Source organism: Mya arenaria, chromosome 12, assembly GCF_026914265.1.
Source record: "Mya arenaria isolate MELC-2E11 chromosome 12, ASM2691426v1".
Lineage (NCBI taxonomy): Eukaryota > Metazoa > Mollusca > Bivalvia > Myida > Myidae > Mya > Mya arenaria.
In genome coordinates, this window is record NC_069133.1 from 56,516,064 (window position 1) to 56,541,153 (window position 25,090).

Consider the following 25,090-nt stretch of genomic DNA (forward strand, 5'->3'; position numbering starts at 1 on the left):
CATAAAATGAAAAATTTAACGCAGAATTGTAAACAAAAACCGCGCTTGCCCGCCAGCCTGCTTTTCGCCTTTCTATAACTTGTAATTTTTCGATGAAAAATCAGGCTAAAAATCAATGAAAATAGCTATAATTAGGTTATTAATACAACATGACCAGCATGATACTTAACTAAAAAAACATTTAAACGGCTCTTAATTCCAAGCAAACAAAGGCGGATACAGGGCTGGGACACAATTTCAACAACGTCATTTTCTAAATGTTGTTACATTCACAAACAATTAAGCATGCTTTTTCTTAAAAATTAAAATTAAATGTCATTTTATACTCTTTTTCGGCATATTTTAAGAGTAAGATTGCAATATATCTGGGTCAATTTTATATTTCACCTCATTATCACCAGAAGTAAATATTTCACTAGTAGCTATGCCAATCATGAAATATAGCTTTAAGAAGTCACTCGGTGAAATATTATTACGATATTTCACTAAAACAAATAATTACCCTCTATATATCAAACTGATGTCTTAAAAATCGGTCAAATTGTACATGTATATATTCCAGCATACCCAACATATACACATTCACCCACTGTCATATCTAAATAAATATCTTCACAACCATAACAACAACAATTATAATTATGTATCATATGTAACAACATTACTATAATAACACTAAACAACAATAACAACAGCCCATGGAATGTAAATAAACTTGTAGCAACAGGATTTCAGATCACTCAAATTATGTAAAACAACAATATACTTCTATGGAGACAGATCTATTAAATGAGAAGGTAATAATGGGCTGTTTTCTTCAGATTCTGCTCCGATACAATGTACTTTAACGGGGAAAGAAAAACAAGTTATACATTTTGTGAATAAAAAAGTTCAAGAAACAAGTTCCACAGAATGCATTTTTGATAAGAAATACACTTGTGCTTGATTTTTGTTTTTTTTGGTAAACAATTGAGTAAAAGGTACAAATTATTTCAAGAAATATTGGAAAATACATTTAAAAAACAAACAAAACATGACAGTAAACATCATATTTTAAGTTTTAATCAAAACAAAAGTAATATTTGATTATTTTAAGCAATTCATTCTGTGAGGGCAGAAGGGTGCCACCAAAAAAACAACAACATGGTGCATATATCTGACTATCTGTACTTCTCTTTACCACCAGTTATGGTTATGAACATAATTTCTGTATCATTTAGCAATTAAACTAATACTGGGCAGGTAAAACTATAAGATATTTCATAACCATCTTTTATACACAAAATTGACGGATATAAGCAAGACATTCAGGCAATAAAGGTCCCATGGAGGAAAGTGGCACTTCCTTGTTTTCATCATAAGGTAAGTGTGGCTATCAGCCTGCGCTTGTAGCTACATATGTTTTATCCTAATTCAATCCATCACACCATGATTCTTTTACCCGTATGATAACAGACTGAAAATCCTGATTTTGTGAATGAGGGATTCAGGCGAAGACCCCTTGTGAAATTGTTTTCAAAGCCTGTTGTATCCATTTCAAGGTACTTCTTACTGTTTTAAATGCAAATGTCCAGCAAAACAAACTTAACAAATAAATTATAGTCTGAAATTGACGGCTCCAAATTCAGATTTTCAGGATTACCCCTGTATGTTGTGATCCCCGATATTATCTTCATTAAAAATCTAACATCATAAGTACTTCTTATGGTTTTTATATTTATGGAAAAAATGATGACAAATCATAATTATCAATCATGCAAATCAGTCGAAGTATGTGACTAGTATGACCATCGCAAAAATGAGTGATTTAACAGTATGTAATCACAATTAATGTGGCTGAATCAACACTGGACATTGTAAGTGTGACTTCCTCCTGTTTCGTCCACAGAGTCATGCTGTTTTGACATGGACTCGCTATCCCCAGTTGGACACTCCACTTCCATGCTGCCACCCATGGAGTCCCCACTGGCATTTCGTGCCCGCACATTGCCCGTGTAGCCATCATGTCGCTCCTCTAAGCCTCCCTGAGAGCGAAGATGTTGGACACTTGTGTCCCTGTTTGTTGGATTGTGGGAGATATTGCACATTTTCTTGGCCACTTTTTCCAGTAAAAGACCAACTGTTTCTGAATCCTCCTCATCATTGTCATAAAAGTGCTCCAGATTATCTGATTCTGTCTCTCTTAATGTTTCTTTGGCATCAAATTCTTCATCACCATTTTGATCATTAACATCACAATCTGGATCATTTGCATTATCTTCTATATTATGGTCATCAGCATACACCTGTACTTCCGAATATGAAGCAGAGAATGAATCACCACCATTCTCCATGAACATCCCGTCACCCTGGCCCATATGCAGGCTGTCATGAAGTGGCATGTGTTGGGACGGGGTGTTGTGGGATGGGGTGTTAATCATGTCATGTTTCTCTCCAAGGCCAGCAGCCACAGACTGCTTGGGTCTCTGTTTGTCAGGGGGTCTGGGCAGGCTGGGAATGTCCACACAATCGGACACTGATATCAATACACCTGAAAAAGGTAATTTCAAGCTAACCTTCTTTGACAACATGGAGAGTAACGTTGTATATAGAGTCAAAACTTGTTGTGTCGACTTTGACAGGACCTAGGGAAAAAAGTCGACATAATAAACATTCGACACATCCTAATTACAAACTAGAAGCGCCGCAATGCGACGAAACCAGGTTTTTGTTATGGGCAATCAGAAATTATAGCCAATTAATTTGTTGTATGAGCAAGTTCAATCTGCAGCTTCATATAAGCTATATTCACACTAAGATTCATCCCTATCCATCAATTCTAACTAAGTTGTTGGGCAGAAAAATATTTTTCTGTTTTTAAAAACAGTGACCTTGATCCCACTTCCAAAGCTAGCTCTTCACATAAGCTTACTTTGCTCTAAGTTTCATCAATATCTATCAATGCTAACTAAAGTTATTGGGCAGAAACCATTTTTTTATTTTTAGTAACAGTGACCTTGACCCCACCCCCCTCAAAAGAAATTCCAAGATTGCTCTTCACATAAGCTACTAGTACCTACACACAAAATTTCGTCAATATCTATCAATCCTAACTAAAGTTATTGGGCAGAAACCATTTTTCTATTTTTAGTATCAGTGACCTTGACCTTAGCTCCAACCCCCTCAAAAGCAATCCCAAGCTAGCTCTGTACATAAGCTACCTACACACAAAGTTTTATCAATATCTATCAATGCTAACTAAAGTTATTGGGCGGACACCATTTTTAAATTCTAGTAACAGTGACCTTGACCTTAGCCCCACCCCCCCTCAAAAGCAATCCCAAGCTAGCTCTTTACATGAGCTACCCACACACCAAGTTTAATCAATATCTATCAATGCTATCAAAAGTTATTTGGCAAAAAACATTTTTCTATTTCAAGTAACAGTGACATTGACCATAGCCCCTCCCCACTCAAAAGCGATCCCAAGCTAGCTCTTCACATGCTACCTACACACCAAGTTTCATCAATATCTGTCAATCCTAACTAAAGTTATTGGGCAGAAACCATTTTTCTATTTTAAGTACGGTAACAGTGACCTTGACCTTAGCCCCTCCCCCCTCAATAGCAATCCCAAGCTAGCTCTTCACATGCTACCTACACACCAAGTTTCGTCAATATCTATCAATGCTAACTAAAGTTATTGGGCAGAAACCATTTTTCTATTTTAAGTAACAGTGACCTTGACCTTAGCCCCACCCCCCTCAAAAGCAATTCCAAGCTAGCTCTTCCCATAAGCTACCTACACACCAACTTTCGTCAATATCTATCAATGCTAACTACAGTTATTGGGCAGAAACCATTTTTCTATTTTCAGTAACAGGCGACCTTGACCTTAGCCCCACCCCCCTCAAAAGCAATCCCAAGCTAGCTCTTCACATAAGCTACCTACACACCAAGTTTCATCAATATCTGTCAATGCTAACTAAAGTTATAGGGCAGAAACCTTTTTTCTATTTTAAGTAACAGTGACCTTGACCATTTTTCTATTTTAAGTCATAGTGACCTTGACCTTAGCCCCACCCCACTCAAAAGCAATCCCAAGCTAGTTCTCACATAAGCAACTTACACACCAAGTTTCGTCAATATCTATCAATGCTAACTAAAGTTATTGGGCAGAAATTATAACAGTTTGTTACTTTGACACGCACGGTAGTTTAGCGACATGCCGCAAGTCATGAATATTTTCGCATCTAGCTCGATCTATAGTTCGACATAAGGAACTAGAGAAACGTGTGAAATTCGACCAAAGGGACTGAAATAGGAGGTCGACATAGCGAAAAATCGAGATAGAAAAATCGACACAAGCAGATTTATTTTATATAGAATAAGAAGGAATAAATTTCGACAAAAAAGTCGACACAACCGGAAAGTCGAGATATCCGACATCGACATAGTGCAGGGATGATAACAGAGCCAAAGTGCCAATCCTGAAAATATCTGCGTGGGGTTCAGGGGGCCGCTAAAGGCCCCTGATGGGTCGTAGGGCAAAGCCCTGGTGGGGGGACATGGGGGGCAAAGCCCCCGAAGCTTTCAGTATTTCAGGGTTTCTAATACCCTTTTTTGCCTTAGAATAGTGTTCAAGGAGTACACCTTTCGGTTTGGTAGATATAATTATGTTCAACAGGAGACATCCGCAATCAGAACAATTATCAGGAATCTTAGCAGTGAAGTTTAACACCTTTGTTTTTAAACAAAGTTAAATTTACTTTTTTACCTGAAGTCACAGGCATAAGACATGTACCTGACATTTTGGTTCAGTTGTCCACTTCCCATAAAACTCAACTGGCTATGATCAAATGCCTGAGTATGAATAGTCTACACTGTGGGATGTTTGATAAATAATAATGAACAGCATATCAATTATCAAGCTTGCAAATGTTTATTGTAAAAGTGTTATTTATTCAATTTTTATATATCATAAGAGTATTTATTCCATTATCTGCAGATTTTATGAGAATATAATATTATTAATTATTATATATATTATTCCAAGTAATATCCAAATGGGACTGTAAATGCTTTGGCAGGGTAACCATTGTGGACATGGTGGACTGTGTCACCATCAATGTCTATGAGGCACAAGTTGACGTATTCTGGTTTCCAAGCCAGATTTTTTCCCCTCATGGTGTTACAGTTGTCCAGTAGACAAACTAGATTGTCCCACAGCAGTTTAAGTCTCTCAAAACAGGCTTTCAAATTCCTTGAAAATTGATTCAGAATCAGCCCTTGTGATTTTTAAGGAGGACAAATGTCTTAACACTATTTCTTTCTCTATAGCAGAAAAATAGCTGCAACAGTTTTCTCATTGTGTGTGTTTGTTGACTTGTCTAAATTCAAATAAAACCGAGTTTCACGTAACTCCTCCACGAGTTCATCATTGAAATGGCTTGCCACTCCGTAAGTCATCTTATATGATTCTGAACACCTTTGAAGTTTTAATTTCGCTGAGAGCTTTTGTATCTTTGGCAAGTGTCTTAGGTAAGACTCACTACATGTGGTGCCAGGGAGTATGAAAGGTCATGTTCAGCCATAAATCCAAGTATCATGGCGGTCATTGACAGAAACAACTGGTGTCTGTTCATCCCTGACTTTTGGAACCATCAACATACCTGGAAATACAACAATAGAAATTAAATCTCACTCAAACTGGGTCCTCAAGAAGTTTTGTTGAACTGTCTCAAATAGAAAATAAACTGACTGCTCCTACTTAATATATATATTACTACTACAAAATATTAATTCATTTTTTTTTTTAATTTTAACCAACCCAATTTTCATTTGAACCTTCCATTATGATCAACAGCCACTTCTTATTGAGAACAATGCTTCAAACATTATGAGAACAATAAAGAAACGGTTTGCAGCGTAAATTTCAATCGGCCAAATAAAATTTGTAAAATAAAAATCGTTTATCATAACACAATCCGAATCGGGATGTCCGAAATATTGCTACATGCGCAAAAGCCATTCTCAGTTTTAACACATTTTATTAACTTTAAAAGAAACGTTTCGGGAATTTCTCTTAAAAATGAATAGCAAATATACCTTTAAATCGACGAATCGATGTTTTTAGAAGTTATTGGTAGTCGTGTTTTTTCCAATACTCGTTTATTCGTCTTCGTCGTCTGTCATATCCGGATACTGCCTTATAGTCCGATCGGTAATTTCCGTAATCACCCGATGCTATCTTAACCAATCATATAGCTCGATTGCCAAGACGTAAATAGGTTCGTTAATTTCCGGCTTTAAACTTCCGGAAAACTCACCTTTTGTACCCATATTGTTCGAACTGGGCTCGAATCGCCCCCTGTACCCCTCCCTCCCTTGAAAAAACTCAACGGATTTACATATATCTCAAAATCGATTCGTGAGGCCTTAAATCCGGAATTCCGGATTAATCCGGAATTTTATCATCCCTGATAGTGAGTCTGGACTGTATATATTTTTTAATTAAACGGTTGTTTTATCATTTAATTCTCATACCAAATTTACAATGAAAAACTCAACAATTATCTAGGCCAGAGTCATGGCAATTTCTGAACATATTCACATTGTCTGTGGCAACTTGTTTATTAGTTTCCAGTTTGAATTTCTTAAATGTTTTTTGAGGTGTGGCCAATGTTGAAGTTTTTGCACAACAACCCCCACACAGGCGGATATCACAATTATTTGACTTTCACAATTATATGTTTTTAATAAACAAAGTTATCTACATGTGATTCAAAACTTCGAACTCTAAACAATTCAGAATTTAGCACACTGATAATGACAGAATTAATTTGCATTTCTCTACTTTCTCTACTTTTTACATGTATAGGTTTCCTGTAAACAAGAAACTTTTTGTGTTTAATGCTTGGTGGATGATTGGATGGAGACTTACTGTAATATTTTATCAGATGATGTTACCTGACATAAATTACGCCCTAGATCATTTGTCAAGTCAAAGCCAGTGCTGTTGTCTAATTATATTTTGATACAAGAAGTGGTTAAATCTGAAATATTTTGGGTACAAGGTGACCCCACTTTCATCTCCCTATACTACAGCCAAGTGTGTGTACCTGATTCAGTTTCCCGCCCGTTTATCTCCCCCATACTACAGCCCAGTGTGTGTACCTGATTGAGTTTCCCGACCGTGTATCTTCCCCAGACTACATCCCAGTGTGTGTACCTGATTGAGTTTCCCGCCCGTGTATCTCCCCCATACTACAGCCCAGTGTGTGTACCTGATTGAGTTTCCCGACCGTGTATCTCCCCCATACTACAGCCCAGTGTGTGTACCTGATTGAGTTTCCCGACCGTTTATCTCCCCCATACTACAGCCCAGTGTGTGTACCTGATTGAGTTTCCCGCCCGTGTATCTCCCCCATACTACAGCCCAGTGTGTGTACCTGATTGAGTTTCCCGCCCGTGTATCTCCCCCATACTACAGCCCAGTGTGTGTACCTGTTTGAGTTTCCTGCCTGTGTATCTTCCCCATACTACAGCCCAGTGTGTGTACCTGATTGAGTTTCCCGACCGTTTATCTCCCCCATACTACAGCCCAGTGTGTGTACCTGTTTGAGTTTCCCGCCCGTGTATCTCCCCCATACTACAGCCCAGTGTGTGTACCTGATTGAGTTTCCCGACCGTGTATCTTCCCCAGACTACAGCCCAGTGTGTGTACCTGATTGAGTTTCCCGACCGTGTATCTCCCCCATACTACAGCCCAGTGTGTGTACCTGTTTGAGTTTCCCGTCCGTGTATCTCCCCCAATCTACATCCCAGTGTGTGTACCTCATTGAGTTTCCCGCCCGTGTATCTCCCCCAGTCTACATCCCAGTGTGTGTACCTGATTGAGTTTCCCGACCGTGTATCTCCCCCATACTACAGCCCAGTGTGTGTACCTGTTTGAGTTTCCCGCCCGTGTATCTCCCCCAATCTACATCCCAGTGTGTGTACCTCATTGAGTTTCCCGCCCGTGTATCTCCCCCAGTCTACATCCCAGTGTGTGTACCTGATTGAGTTTCCCGCCTGTGTATCTCCCCCAGACTACATCCCAGTGTGTGTACCTGTTTGAGTTTCCCGCCTGTATATCTCCCCCAGTCTACATCCCAGTGTGTGTACCTGATTGAGTTTCCCGACCGTGTATCTTCCCCAGACTACATCCCAGTGTGTGTACTTGTTTGAGTTTCCCGCCCGTGTATCTCCCCCAGACTACATCCCAGTGTGTGTACCTGTTTGAGTTTCCCGCCCCTGTATCTCCCCCAGTCTACATCCCAGTGTGTGTACCTGTTTGAGTTTCCTGCCCGTGTATCTTCCCCAGTCGCCCCCAGTCTACATCCCAGTGTGTGTCTACATCCCAGTGTGGGTACCTGTTTGAGTTTCCCACCCATGTATCTCCCCCAGTCTACATCCCAGTGTGTGTACCTGTGTGAGTTTCCTGCCTGTGTATCTCCCCTATACTACAGCCTAGTGAGTTTACCTGATTGAGTTTCCTGGCCGTTTGTGAGTGTATTGCATGTGTCCTTGGTCGGCAGGAGGTCAAGATCACTGTGTTCCCGAGGCCCGGACATATGGCGGGCGTGCACGGGGCTTGTCAGCGGGGATGTCAATGTGCTATAAACAAAAGGGCACATCAGAAAATCGATTTAAAAAATTATTGAACAACATAACCATCATCTTCAAAAAACACTTAACAAAGTTGTCTCAAATGGTTATAAAAATATGGCTTTGACATAACAATGCAATGTATTAAACTTTAGTGAATTTAAGCATTTAAATAACCCTTTTGGATATGACTCATGTAAATAACCCGGACACGATCAGGCTTTGTGACTGTCACATAAATCATATTTTTAAAAATTGTCAAAACCAGAACATTCCAGTCTTACAAATGAAACGTAAATTTATTCTGACCTATCTAGGGGTGTAACAGTCTCCAGTTCGCTGTCCCTGTCTGATGTGGAAAGTCTGTCAGAGTCAGAGTCACTGTGTGGTATGATCTCAGTCTTGAAGTCAGCCAGGTCTTGCCGTAGTCTCTCCAGGCTCCCCATGCTGCCTCCTAAAGTACATCACATTCAGGATTCAGCGTATGATATTCTTTTTCTATTTTTAAATGCAGTTTTAATTGACTGACAACCTTACATTATTACACTGCTGGGCAATGCAATATCATAAGGACTTATTTTAGTAGCATTGTAGAAATTTTATTAAGTGTGGTCTTCAATTTTGAAATTCAGATTAATGACTATTTCACCACTATAACTGACACGATTGTCCACTTTCATCACATACCCTGCTGACACAATGTATTTGTGTAAATATTATTGTCAAGCATACATGAGGGTTTTACATTTATTAAGCTCACTAATCTGTTTTTGAAACAAATAATTTGCAACACAAACAAAAGCCACCTACCTGGTATTGACCAGAGTCCAGCACATTCCAACGTCTTTATCTTCTTGTCCAGCTCCGCCACTCTGTTTCCCAGGATTCTGTTTGAAAAATAATAGCTTTCTTATTTTTTTCAACATGAAAGAACAATTTTTTGCTGGAGTACAGGCTACAGGTTCAGTGGTTTTTAAATACAGAAAGGATAACAAACTAAATTGTATTCTGTAAAATCTGATTTAAATAAAATGTAAGGTTTTTCACCAAATTGTTTCAAAGGTATAACCCAGTTCTACTGAAGATCTTTCAAGAAATTAGTCCCTGATATGCTAGACTAACTTGTTAGTTTTGCGTTGGTGCGAGAGAGCAAGATTTTTATCGTTGACAGAGTCGAGCAGGGCACCGGCAAGAGCCTGCAGGTCAGTGAGAGCTTTCACACTGGGAACCACACTCGACCGTGACTCAAGCACTTCCTGTACTGTAATGTGAAGGATCACAGAACACAGAGTTAGTTTATGTCTAACAGCACAGATCATAAAACCACATTGGCGTCTAAGTCAGTGTAAATATGATCAACTCAAATTGACAAAAATCAGTTAATTTAAAAAAGTGTCGGTATATGTATCTGTACTAATCAAGTGACTTTTACATGCTTAACATAAACATTATAAAATGGGAAACCATTATGACTATTTTTAAACTGGACAACTCAGCTGAAACAGCGACAAAATATTTTAATTATGAAAAATGATGTATTATCGGCCTCAAACTAGTTTGTCTTAATATTTTAGGCTTGTTTTGAGGAAATACTGTATTTGCTGATTTTGGGACCATCTGGTGTCTAGTCCCTTTAAAAAAATAGTTATGGCCTCATATTTCTAACTGTTGTAACAAAATATGAGGTGTAGTTTACCCTGTTTCTGTGAGATGATCATGCCCCCTCCCCGACTCGTGCCAAACTTCAGGGAACTCTTTGTCTTTTTCTTCTCCAGCAGACTCTGTAAAACAAACAGATTTTGTCAGCTAAGGCGACATTTGCATATTACTCCTTTTTCCTTTATGTAATTAATAATGTCAGTCATAATGTAAGTCAAATTGTCAGTCATATTGTAAGAAATAATGTAAGTCATATATAAAGTTAGTCAGTATATAAGTCATAATGACAGTCATACCATAAGTCTGACTGTAAGTCATATTGTTATTCATAATGAAAGTCATACCATAAGTTATAATTTAAGTCATACTGTAAAACAACTATACTTATCAAATCATAATGTAAGTCATAACTGATGATAATTCAAGTCATAATGCATGTCACAATGTTAGTCATAATTTAAGTCATAATGTAAGCCATTATGCAAGTCATTTTGAAGTCATAATTCAAGTTGTAATGCAAGTCATAATGTAGGTCATAATGCAAGTCATAATGTTAAGTCATAATTTAAGTCATAATGTACCGGTAAGCCATTATGCAAGTCATTTTGTAGTCATAATTCAAGTTGTAATGCAAGTCATACTGTAGGTCATAATGCAAGTCATACTGTAGGTCATAATGCAAGTCATACTGTAGGTCATAATGCATGTCATACTGTAGGTCATAATGCAAGTCATACTGTAGGTCATAATGCAAGTCATACTGTAGGTCATAATGCATGTCATACTGTAGGTCATAATGCATGTCATACTGTAGGTCATAATGCATGTCATACTGTAGGTCATAATGCATGTCATACTGTAGGTCATAATGCATGTCATACTGTAGGTCATAATGCATGTCATACTGTAGGTCATAATGCAAGTCATACTGTAGGTCATAATGCAAGTCATACTGTAGGTCATAATGCATGTCATACTGTAGGTCATAATGCAAGTCATACTGTAGGTCATAATGCAAGTCATACTGTAGGTCATAATGCATGTCATACTGTAGGTCATAATGCATGTCATACTGTAGGTCATAATGCAAGTCATACTGTAGGTCATAATGCATGTCATACTGTAGGTCATAATGCAAGTCATACTGTAGGTCATAATGCAAGTCATACTGTAGGTCATAATGCATGTCATACTGTAGGTCATAATGCATGTCATACTGTAGGTCATAATGCATGTCATACTGTAGGTCATAATGCAAGTCATACTGTAGGTCATAATGCATGTCATACTGTAGGTCATAATGCAAGTCATACTGTAGGTCATAATGCATGTCATACTGTAGGTCATAATGCATGTCATACTGTAGGTCATAATGCATGTCATACTGTAGGTCATAATGCATGTCATACTGTAGGTCATAATGCATGTCATACTGTAGGTCATAATGCAAGTCATACTGTAGGTCATATACTGTAGGTCATAATGCCATACTGTTGTCATACTGTTAGTCATAATGTTACCGGTAGTCAGAATGAAGTCATACCATTTGCACCAATTAAAAGCTAAAGATGGCCTTAAAACAAGTGGCAAGTTATGAAGGCAGTGTTAACCAGAGGAGCCTTTTCTATACTGATGTTAATATACAGCACCGGAGATAATCTTTCATATTTTATTCCAAGCCCTGTACCTTGTACTTGGAGACAGTCTGCATGGCCATGGTCTTCTCATCCTCCATCTGATGTTGCCGCTCCTGTAGGTACCTGGAACATGAACAGGGTACTCATCAGCATCGGTTTATATAATACTGGTACAATCCTCACCCTGCCAGGTTATTTATAACACTTTCATTTAAGAAAATCCTGGTGCAAGACATTCACTTGTACAAAGTGATATTGTACTGTGAGCCAACCAATGATAGTACCATTTTACAACCAGGGAATCTAACATACGGACTGTTCAATTTTTACAAATAAAGATAATACCTCATTGTTAAATATTGCACGTTCTCACTTGTTTTCCATGATAAGGGCATCGATGTCGAGGAGCCTGTTTTCATCCCCCTTGAGGATATATGTGAGCTCAGTGTTGAGTCTCTCATACTTGTTCCTGTACACGTCCCGGGCCGTCACCAGCTCCTCCTTCTCGTCCAGTACTGTCTGCAGGTCACGCTCCAGCTGCACATACTGTATATACATGCAGGTCAAGGTGAATTCACATGTGTGGCTATTGTTACAATCAAACTAAGGGCCCCTCACTTCAGCTTTCCCTGTCTTAGACGCATTATGTAAACAAATATTAGGTGAAACTTAGGTATGTATGAAAGATTTGTATGAAAGATGTCAAAATAGTTGACATGATATTGAGTAACAAAGTTAATAACTATGTAAAATATGTAAAACAAATAAACATTACGAATATCATTTAACCTTACTGTAATACAACCAGATATGATATCAGCTACGGGGCCTCAGTTTCGCAAAAATACTTCACAGGTAATTACTCAATAACTCATTCAAACTTGATTTGCCACTTAACACCCTACCATTGTACAAACTCTTAATTTTACTGTAAGAATAAAAAAATTAATGAATTATCATGATATCAAATATTCAATATTTGTTCAATTAAATAAAAAAAAATAAAGCAAAAAATGTATTTTAGCAATAACTCAAAAACATTAAGTTGTTGTATTGTTTTTATTGCAAATGCGATGAAGATGTCAAGTTCCCAAAGCTGAAATTATTTGCTAGGCTGGTAGAACCTTTTCATTGGAAGACTCCAGTTTCTGTACCAGTTGTTCACGCTCGTGTGCGGGGAATATACGGGTGTTCATTCCTTCATCTGTGGTCCCAACACGCTGACGGGCTATCTGCTCTCTCAGTAACTGTGAAACAAAAACAATACAATGTGACCAGTCATGTGTACAGTGATGTCAAGTGTTCAAATGGAACTGTGATGTGTACAGTGATGTCAAGTGTTCACATAAACAGTGACGTACATAGTGATGTCAAGTGTTCACATAAACAGTGATGTGCATAGTGATGTCAAGTGTTCACATGGACAGTGAGGTCAAGTGTTCACATGGACAGTGGCATGCATAGTGATGTCAAGTGTTCACATGGACAGTGATGTCAAGTGTTCATATGGACAGTGATGTCAAGTGTTCACATGGACAGTGATGTGTACAGTTGAGTCAAGTATTTATTTGAATGGTGGAGTCAAGTGCATATGTTAACAGTTACTTAAGCAGTCTGATTATTGTTTGTTAGCAAATTCTATTCAACAGAATGGAAACTAAAACAGTTCATATCAATAACCCTATTACTGTTTAACTGAGTACTTGACAATGATGGTCCCTGCTCACATACCCGGATGTCTCCCTGAGCATCAATGAGCTTCTGTTTCAGGTCATCCACCTCAAACTTGAGAGATTTCCTGTTTTCCTGAGATTCATACAGAAGCCGTGCTAAATTCTGAAGCAAAAAATAAAGCAATGATTGAGACAGGTACTATTTTTATTGCTGTTGTACTTTTTATGAATCCCATATTATTCCTAAGATATGGTTATGTCTTAATATTCTATAACAGGGGGTCCAACATAGATTTTTTATGCAGAATTTTAAGTGGGATACATGTTCAGTGCGGAACAAAATGGGGAAATCACTGGGTAGTTTTGTACTTTTGAAGGATATTTTGCACTGGTTAGTAGGTTTATATCACTTTAAGCATAATATAAAAAGGCCTACCTGGAGACCAGACGTGTAAGCTCCTTTCGCTTGTTTTACTGTGTTTTAGTAAAAATATATCATTCTTAGACCTATTCAAGTTTTATCGAAATTTTCATCTATTTCTATACAAGGTCTTGTGCAATTCACATGATGGTTGTATGTACTGTTTTGCGAAATTACCTACCCATTTTCATATATATATATATATATATTGTTTATCATTATACCAAATTTCACAAAACACAGTATTCAGAAATATTCACTTATAAAAATATTACTGGATAGAGACTGAACTAAAGCAATTAAGCAACAATACACTGACGAAATACACAAATATGTTTTTATTTTAACATAAATTGTTTAAATATGACATACAATTTGGTTCAGTAAAACTGTATTGGTAGTCCCAAAATTAGTGGTGCACCTCTTATTTTAGATATGCACCTCTATTTCTTACACCAGGTGTAGAGGTGCACCTCTCTAAATATAGAGAAATACTTAAGTTCTTTTTTATTGTTTGGACATATAGGAGCACTTTTTTATATAGACCTTAAAATACAAAACAACCCAATAAATCCATCATTAATTCCGCACTGACTGCCAAAATAATTTATGCTGGACCACTTGTATAAGTATATTAAATAAAGAAAGTGATTATAATAAATATTATTACACTAAAAAGGAAATGTCATAAACATTATATGATACGTAAGAATTTAAACATCATATTAAAGCATCTTATGAACCTGATTACTAAATTACAGCTTACTTGGCTTTGAGTGTCTGTGTAGCACTTGCTGATGGCTGTGTCTGAACTGCTCTGTAATGGCTGAAATACATGGGAGACATTTATCATGGCTGTGTCTGAACTGCTCTGTAATGGCTGAAATGCATGGGAGACATTTATCATGGCTGTGTTTGAACTGCTCTGTAATGGCTGAAATACATGGGAGACATTCATCATGGCTGTGTCTGAACTGCTCTGTAATGGCTGAAATACATGGGAGACATTCATCATGGCTGTGTCTGAACTGCTCTGTAATGGCTGAAATGCATGGGAGACATTTATCATGGCTGTGTCTGAACTGCTCTGTAATGGCTGAAATACATGGGAGACATTTATCATGGCTGTGTCTGAACTGCTCTGTTATGGCTGAAATACATGGGAGACATTTATCATGGCTGTGTTTGAACTGCTCTGTAATGGCTGAAATACATGGGAGACATTCATCATGGCTGTGTCTGAACTGCTCTGTAATGGCTGAAATACATGGGAGACATTCATCATGGCTGTGTCTGAACTGCTCTGTAATGGCTGAAATACATGGGAGACATTTATCATGGCTGTGTCTGAACTGCTCTGTAATGGCTGAAATACATGGGAGACATTTATCATGGCTGTGTCTGATCTGCTCTGTAATGGCTGAAATACATGTGAGACATTCATCATGGCTGTGTCTGAACTGCTCTGTAATGGCTGAAATACATGGGAGACATTTATCATGGCTGTGTCTGAACTGCTCTGTAATGGCTGAAATGCATGGGAGACATTTATCATGGCTGTGTCTGAACTGCTCTGTAATGGCTGAAATACATGGGAGACATTTATCATGGCTGTGTCTGAACTGCTCTGCAATGGCTGAAAACAATGGGCAAACTCAAGGGATATAGACATACAGCTTATTCGTTATCTAAATCCCACATCAGGAGCAGGGAAATATGTCAAAGTCGCTGGGGGTCAGGAATCAAAACCGTTAAACCCCATATGCCAGCCCCCATCCTGACCCATGGTGAGGGAAAGCATTTAAAGGTGCAAGGTGCATATTTTCATAAAAGTAATCAGGTAAACAGGTGAATCTATTTGTGATTTCACAGCCGCTATAAGGAGAATAGCAGAACATTGTGAATTCAATGATAATCTCGAAAACACATTACGTGATAGGTTTGTTTGTGGGTTGAAGGATGAAGCGACACAACGTAAGCTATTGTCAACGGCTGACTTAAGCTTGAAAAAAGCAATTGAAATCGCCACTGCGATGGAAACAGCTTGCAAAGACGCAGCTGAATTACATTATACGGCATCAGGAAGTTCAAATGTAAACAAAATAGGAAAGAAGCCACCGAGAAAACGACAATACCGTAAAGACGTGACATTGAAGCCACAACAAAAAGGGAAATATTCCAATACACGGTGCATACATTGTGGTAAATCAAACCACCAGTCTGACAAGTGTAGACTAAAGAATGCAATTTGCCATAGTTGCAGTGAAAAGGGACACATTAAGACTGTCTGTCCAAACCCCAGAAATGTGAACGTAATTGACGAAACGAAAAATGACAGTGTGTATGTCATAAACAAAGTGACCAGCGAAAGAACATCGAGAATTCTTCTATATCCAGTCATCAATGAAAAACAGGTTGAAATGGAACTAGACACTGGGTCTGCAGTTACCATTATTTCAGAACAAAACATAAAACAATTGTTTGGAAATATCAAACTGGACAAACCCTACTGTAAGCTACACTCATATTCTAGGGAAACAATACAGCAAGTAGGATCTGCAGTAGTGCGTGTAGACTACAACAACCAAACGAAGGATTTAAGGCTTTGTGTAGTGAAAGGCAACAAACCATCCTTATTTGGGAGAGACTGGTTGAGTGAGATTAATGTTGACTGGACTAGCGTTATGCGCGTCAATAACATTGAATCACATAAAAATCGTTTTGCGAATATGATGAATAGATATGAGTCTGTATTCAGCGACGCTATTGGTCACACTAAAGGCTTCAGTGCGAAATTAACGTTGAAAGACGATGCCACACCCAAGTTCATGAAGGCAAGGTCGGTTCCGTTTTCAATGAAACCAAAAATCGAGAAAGAACTTGACAATCTTGAAAGACAAGGGATAATAACGAAAGTAAATACAAGCGAATGGGCTACACCAATCGTACCTGTTTTGAAATCAACGGGAGATGTCAGGATTTGCGGAGATTTCAAGGTCACGGTCAACCAGGCGCTGAAGGTTGACAAGTATCCACTTCCACGTGTTGATGACATTTTCGCTAATCTGTCACAGGGACAAAAATTCACGAAACTGGATTTACGCCAGGCGTAACTACACTTGGAGGTCGACGACGACAGCAAGGAGTTACTGACAATCAATACACATCGGGGACTATACCGCTATAACCGGTCTGTGTATGGAATTTCCTCACTTCCAGCGATATGGCAGCGCACAATGGACACAATACTTCAGGGAATTCCGGGAGTACAGTGTATACTGGATGACATAATTGTCACAGGGGACAGTGATCAATCGCACTACGAAAACCTTGAAAAAGTGTTATCACGCTTGAGTGATTATGGATTAAAAGTTAACAAAGATAAGTGTCAATTCTTTCAGGACAAGGTTAAATATTGTGGTCATGACATTGATAAAATAGGATTGTGGAAATGTAATGACAAGATTCAGTCGGTGCTCGACACACCTGTACCACATGATGTAACTTCATTGAGGGCTTATCTTGGGGTTTTAAACTACTATCACAAATTTCTGCCAAATCTTGCAACCGTTGTAAGTCCGTTAAACGCACTTCTCCAGAAAAATCAAAAGTATAAATGGTCAGATGAATGTGACAGGGCGTTAAATGATTCGAAGCGCTTGATCACATCAGAGCCCGTGCTAACACACTACAATCCGGAACTTCCGGTACGGCTCGCAACGGACGCATCCCCTGTTGGTATTTCCGGTATATTGTCACATGTTATGCCGGACGGCTCCGAAAGGCCAATAGCATTCGCGTCGCGTTCCTTGACCAAGACGGAACGTAAGTATGCGCAAATAGACAAAGAAGCATTAGGGATTTACTGGGCAGTAAAACGTTTTTACACGTATTTGTATGGCATACATTTCACTCTAGTGACAGATTGCCAGCCGCTCACTTCGATTTTTAACCCTGGTAAAAGCATACCGGTTACCACCGCGGCACGTGTTCAAAGATATGCGTTATACTTGTCGGGATTTTATTACGATGTTGAGTACAAGAATACTAAGCGACATACAAGCGTAGATGGCTTGTCTAGATTGCCGGCGCAGCACACCGCCGAAAATTATGACAATGATATTGAAGAAGTGTTTTACACCTCTCAAATTGATCAGTTACCGGTCACAAGTTCTCAGATTCGCAGAGAAACTCAGCGCGAGCGTTTGTTATCGCGTGTTTTCAGTTATGTAGAAAATGGCTGGGACGAAAAGCTTAAGGACCCTCTGTTGAAAAGCTATTTCTCGCGTAAGAAAAAACTCGCAATTCATCATGGTTGTTTGATGTGGGGTAACCGGGTAGTAATTCCAATCAAATTACAGTCTAAGGTATTAGACACAGTTCATTCAGGGCATCCTGGGATTGTCAAAATGAAAGGACTGGCTAGAAGTTACATATGGTGGCCCGGTATTGATAGTGACATTGAATCTCTAGTCAAAAGATGTAATGGGTGTCAGATGGAACAAAGACAGCCAGCACATGTTTACCTACATCCGTGGGAATGGCCGAGTTCCAGCTGGGAACGAATACACGTCGATTTTGCTGGCCCATTTTTAGGACGAATGTTTATGGTAATTGTCGATGCACATAGCAAATGGCCAGAAGTTATTGAAATGAAATCGACTACTGCCGAACGCACGATAAATGAATTGCGAATTATATTCTCAAGATACGGTCTTCCGAAACAATGCGTTACAGACAATGGACCTCAATTCATTCCTGATAGTTTTGCAAAATTCATGTATAGTAATGGCATAATGCATATCAAAACAGCCCCGGCAAAACCATCAACAAATGGTCTCGTTGAAAGGTTCAATGCTACATTTAAATCTGCTATGCGAGCTATGGATGGCGAAACTGACGATTTCGGCTTGAAACTCAGTAATTTTCTATTATAATACCGCACAGCTGTGCATTCCACAACCAACGAAACACTGTCAAAACTATTTTTCAGTCGAAAAATTAGGACTAGGCTCGATTTGCTCAAGCCAGACACAAAGCAATGTGTTCAAGACAAACAAATGAAATTGTCATTAGCAGGAAAACAAACATTTAGGGAGCTTGTGTTAGGTCAAAGCGTACTTGCGCGCGATTATAGGCCGAGCGTGAAAGAGAAATGGGTTACAGGGACGGTGGTATCAAGGGATGGCCCCTTGATGTATAAAGTACTTGTTGGAAATGCCACATGGAAACGACACATTGATCAGTTACGGCCCACCGAAATAGAACAAAGTCAGGCTCAAACTGAGATACCAGAGTTAACAGGATCAATGCCATTAACTCGTGGTCAGGGGTATTTCAATACACTACCCGATTCACAACATTCAGAGCAATTAGCCCCAGATGTTAGTAATAATAATGAACCGCCCCAGGTCGAAGAACGTCGTTATCCACAACGCGATAGGCACCCGCCGAAAAGATTAGCGTATAATTAGAGAGTACCCGTCAAGAGGCATTGTAAATTAATGTGCTTAATTAAATGACGCTGGAGAAGTGTGGCCAACTAATAGCTGCTATTTGTGATTAATTTTATCAAATAAAGATCAATTAATTTAATATCTTTACAAAATGTGTATTGTTTATCAATGATCGCACTGTTGAAACAATATTTTTATGATAAAAAACATAAACAGTTTAAAATATTATGGAAATATTTTATTGATATATATGATGTTATGACTTCATATTTGAAAGGGGAGAACTGTTGTGTATTTAACTTCAGCCAATAGCGACACCTCTTGCTGATAAGCCACGCCTCTGTACTACTACATGCTGCATGCTATCACAGTAGTTTAGTTCTCAAGTACTAGTAATAAACCGTAAAACTGTTGTTATTTCTTGTTGTAAACACAACACTGATGTCTCAAAACACATGCATATATATGCAAATAGATGTACCAACATTAAACAGCATACATTACAAAATTGGTATTATAGTATTTATGCGACTACAACATCTTGTTTTAGCTGGTCTGTTTTACAAATAAAATGTTGATAAAAATATTAATCTTTTTAAGTCTGCAAGATGTTACACTCCAAATCTCTTTTGCTTTTCATTGTGAAAACAAAGCTGCAGATAGATTACCAGCTGTTAATGAATGATTATTGATTGAGGATTCTTTAACAATACAGTATGTTTTTAATGATCATGTGCATTTAAATATAAAATCATTATAACCTTGCGTCCTATGTAGCATCTGTTTTGCACATAAAACACAAACTAATTTATCACAGTACACTGTACAAGCAAAAAATTGTTTGTATATATTCGAATTAATTACCCTAGTTGCATACAGACATTCCTTTGTTGGTAGGTTGGTTTTCATACCCCAAGCTGCCTACCAACATACCTGTTTTGTGAGGCCTTTCTTCAGAGACTGGTATCTCTCCCTGAGCTGTTCGGCCATCAGCTTGTACTGATCACGCTCACTGCGGCATCCATCCAGCTCCTGACTCAGGATCAGCAGGGCCTCACATTTGCTTTCCAGCTTCCGCCGGCACGCACTAAACTGGTTATACAAAACAAGGAAAGGTTTCATTCAATAATCATATTTGTCAGCAATCTGACAGCAAAAATCATTACAAAGTAAATGTACAGTGCTCTAAAACTGAACAAAAATCCTTTTTGCTTAAGGTGGCCAGAAAACAGGCCTGCACTTAATCAATGGACCAATAACAGAGTTTATCACAGATACTTCTCCAAGATACCCCCCTGATTTAATATTTACATGTACCCTGATAGACATTTGACTGTTTTCTTAACAGCAAATTTCAGCTCTTTTTTTATACAACAGAAACTTGTAAACACAATTGGCTGATATAAGTGAGAAATCTTTGTTTTTCATTATTCTAAATTAAGACTTACAATAAGTGTACAAATGGGTCAAAGTTGTACCAGTAGTTATCAGACATTTTCTTTAAATTATTTCATATATTGCTGATTTTCTATTGAATATTTCAAACAATTTATTGTTAATCTGAAAATTTCCATAGCCATATAAACAATATTGTCATAATAATAGTTTAGAAGAACATGCACCTCCATTATTGCAAATCTGAAATGCCTTGTTTCACAGAAGCCAAGTCTACCATTGCACGCTGCCTGTTTTGTGGTTTAAGGCAGAGAATATAATTACGGTATCATTTTTTGATATCAAGACGTATGTTGGGAACGAGTTCTCTTAATGGTGAACATATGAACCAAGAGTCAGCACAAATCCTCCGAAAATGTTGAAGAAATTTACCACAATCTCCCATATATAAATGTCTAAGGTAACTTAGGCCAAAAAAAAAATACATGTGTTTCTGGTAACATGGCGAAAAAAAATAGGGTCGGTCGGTTTGTTTTTGTTTTGTTTTTTACAGTTTCCATATCATGGAATTTTCTGTTGCATCAGATCAATTATGTTATATCTAAGCGTTTCCTAATTTACAAAAAGTCTGATAAATATAGCTTTGTTTAATGTCTGAAATCATTTCCTTACCTTCGACTACCATATTTTCCCGCCAATTTTGCCCATGAAATTGTTTTTTTTTTTGTATACAATACTCGTTTAAAAGTCGCGATCAATTTTTAGGAAAAATACAGCACTCCAATTTCTACAAATCTGTGATAATGTTGTAGCCAAACAGTCAATTATCAACTTAATATGTTAATTTGCTAGAGGAAAATCGCCGATTTTCTTGTCAACAGTGAGCTCCTTAAACTAGGCCTTCAGGTGGAGGTAGGTCAATAATAGAACAAGTAAATGCGGATATGGATTTATTTTACGTATCTTATTTTCGTACAATCAAAGTTTCATTCATATCTATAGTGAATTCAAACATTTCAGTCATTGTATTAAGATTCCCAGACGACGATTATTGATTATTAATTTTTCGATCGTATGGTATTTTCTTACCAGTCTAGGCGAAATCCTGGCAATCAAATGGGATCATACGGTATCCGACTGACGGAATTAGATACAAACCATAGCCACGCGCCTTTGATCTTATCACCGCTCATGCTCTGACGTCACAAATTGTACCGTTTGATCTGCAGCCGACACATTCCAATAAATGTGTTGTTAACTTTCGCAGGTTTTCGTTTGGATTTCAGTTGATGTGACTTAAATAAGGTGAAATAAATAACCATTGATAATTGCGGATAAATTAATGTAATGATTAATGAAATGTGTTTAAAGGAACCTGGCAGTAGCCTGCATAAATTCGCAAAGCCGCAAGGATAAATATCACTGCGAACTATAATTCAAAAATTTTCACTATAAAGACAGCAAAATATGTCTCCTGTGATCAACCATGTGTGCAGACCGTAAACATGCGTTTGCCAATTAGAAGATATCGGACAGGGTTCACTGCCCTCCGCCATTTTGTTTTCCCGTCTCGGTAATACATAATCAGGAATTAAAGTTTATTTCAAGGGGACATTGAAAGACAAACAACGAAAATAATGACGATATATTGAAAAGATATATATATTTTACGATAGAATTTAAAAAATAAATATTTTTTTTTACTTTTATGTTTAAAAAAAAAAAAAGAGGGTCGGGCAAGAAAAAATAGGGTCTGTCGGGTTACCGGAACACAGGTATTATTTTTTTGGCCTTAGGTCGATGGGTATCTGAAATAAAGGCTGTGTTTCATGAAAACTATGTTGAGCAGTTACATTAATGCTTATATGTATACCATTATAAAGGGTACAAAATCTATCAATTTAGGTTTTGGACCAATGGAAAACTCTGCCAATTATTTGTTTTATTTTAAGTGAGTGTTAAAACAAAGTACATCTGTATATCTAGTAGTCCAAATAATTGTATGTTGGCGGATTTTTTTTATTTTTGATATGGCAAATTCTTCACGTACAAATTGTTTAGTATCAAAAGTGGGTAGCTGTTCCGATCAGGATTCCGGGTTAAAGCATATAGAGTCTATAAAATATCATAAAAAAAAAGAAATATTACCAGATAATGTTATTTTATATTAGTTCCGTACACAAAAAATAAATATCCAACTTATAATTATGAGTTTGGCGACTTTTCTTTATTTCATTCTGTCAAAACATAACGATATATACATGAAGGGCACCTGCAAGGCTTCAGGGCACAGTTTTTAATCGCTCGGAACATTTCGGCCATGGCCGAGTTGTTACGATTGTATAACGAGGTCTATCTTGAAGCTTTGTTGGAGGAGGCCGAGTTATTACGATTGTATCGAGTTGTTCCTCTTCGCATAATTGTTTTCTGTGTCAGTCAACTTTCGTTTTATTGGAAAGGTAAACAACTTGTTTTAATGCATTAAATGCTTGTTTAGTGCAAAATAACATTTCACTTACATGGTAAGATATGAATATAACTCTTTATGATCAATTTCAACCATAAAATACTTCACTTAAAACAATTTCAATATTTTTAAAACACCCCCGTTTTTTGCACATTCCCGTTTAGACGTTAGGGATTGGAAGAATCCCGTATAACACGTCTAATATTTTAGACTATATATCTAGATGCAATTGACTTGAGGGCAAAGGGCCAGCACTCTACAAAACCACTTCTACATGTTTGTTTGTTTTTAAATTAATAGCAAAAAATAAGTAAAGTATAAATTTCTGAATTAATAATTTCATATACCAAAAAAATATGAATTTGTAGTATTTTGATATATTTCACAGGCTCCACAATTCTACGTGTTTATGGCATTTAATGTACAATTCAGCATTCATATAACCAGTTCCCAAAACAGTCCAAAAGCAAAAAAGTAGTAGAGTTTGACACGGGCTAGTAAAAAACACCTGAATTACAAGCCCTAGTGAAAAATAATCTTACTTTCACTTTCCTATTATTAGTTTTTCAGGAATGGCTTGATGAAACTATGAATGGTTTAAACATATTTTATTTTCAGAGCACATTCATATGCAATAGTATACAATTTAATGATTAACACTGACTTATAACTTTTTATTCACATTAATGATTAACTTGAATTGTAGCAATAATATCAATGAAATATTTTAAAAACGTGTACATTTCATTTCGGGAAAAAAACACATAATAAAACCTCATTTTTAACAGCTTCAAGTTTAGCTTCCAGCCTATTGTATTCCTCGTCTGAGATCTTAACAGCGGCATATTCTCCTCTTTTCCTGCTCATTTTTTGACATCCTTCGCCAGCATCATCAACAAATCCATGCAAAGCTAGCGTAAATAAATAGTTTCGAACTTTGAGGTAGAGCAAAGTTTAAAACGCGGCTAAGCCGGTATCCCTAAACATTTATAGAAGATGAGGTCAGAAGTAAAAATGAATATACTTCGATATGCATTTTTTACGATCAAAGACGTCAGCGTAAGAGTACGTATGATATACGAAAAATAAGGGCCAACATGGCGAGAGCAAGAGGATAGGGCGAGAGAAAGGAAGATTTTTTGCGAGAGTACGGAAGACGAGAGTAAGCCGGGTTAGGCTGATAGTAAGGAGATAGGCTGAGAGCAAGGGGGATTTTCGAGAGTGGGGGAATAGGGCGAGAGTAAGGAGATTGGGTAGGAGTACGGGCATATGGCGAGAGTAAGGGGATTGGGTCGGAGTACGGGCATAAGGCGAGAGTAAGGGGATTGGGTCGGAGTACGGGCATATGGCGAGAGTAAGGGGATTGGGTCGGAGTACGGGAATAGGTCGACAGTAAGGGGATTTGGTAAGAGTACGGGAATAGGGCGAGAGTAAGGGGATTGGGTAGGAGTGTAAAGATATGCTAATCGGATGCATTAAATCCACTTAAGTTTAGGATTGTAATAAACACAGAGAACAGCGATGTTAGCAGTGTGAGTTTATTCTAAGAACTGGCGCTTCACCTTTGGGCGGAAGTGCCTATCAAATTACAGCATGCTTGACCATGTGACCATAGACTGGCCACATACATGATATCATTACATCTTTCTTCTTTTGAGATTGAACAACATTTTTATGAGAGATACATATTTCATCAAAGAATCTTAATTTGATAACTTATATAAACAGTATAAAAATAACATGTGTTTGATGTA

At 37.7% G+C, this 25,090-nt stretch overlaps 1 protein-coding gene across 1 annotated transcript; it reads right to left on the minus strand.

Annotated features, from left to right (window-relative positions):
- Window positions 1-1,046: 1,046 nt before the first annotated feature.
- On the minus strand, window positions 1,047-24,241 carry LOC128211669 (coiled-coil domain-containing protein 149-like). The gene is made up of 13 exons (XM_052916671.1): window positions 24,111-24,241; window positions 20,408-20,566; window positions 14,785-14,844; window positions 13,656-13,760; window positions 13,049-13,171; window positions 12,298-12,470; window positions 11,975-12,047; window positions 10,325-10,409; window positions 9,751-9,889; window positions 9,439-9,515; window positions 8,938-9,082; window positions 8,504-8,637; window positions 1,047-2,530 (listed from the first exon to the last, which is right to left on the minus strand). Exons 1-13 carry the CDS (start codon window positions 24,201-24,203, stop codon window positions 1,842-1,844), a joined length of 2,055 nt encoding a protein of 684 aa, XP_052772631.1. The 5' UTR covers window positions 24,204-24,241; the 3' UTR covers window positions 1,047-1,841.
- Window positions 24,242-25,090: the final 849 nt, after the last annotated feature.

What these genes read in the sequence shown, in the direction of transcription:
- LOC128211669 (XM_052916671.1), bottom strand. Translation starts at nt 24,203, where the DNA reads ATGAGCAGGAAAAGAGGAGAATATGCCGCTGTTAAGATCTCAGACGAG. An exon ending in ACACAGACACTCAAAGCCAA is followed by an intron (nt 13,761 to 14,784) that starts GTAAGCTGTAAT and finishes TTTTTGCTTCAG; the next exon opens with AATTTAGCACGGCTTCTGTA. An exon ending in CGGCCAGGAAACTCAATCAG is followed by an intron (nt 2,531 to 8,503) that starts GTAAACTCACTA and finishes TACCTTTTTCAG; the next exon opens with GTGTATTGATATCAGTGTCC.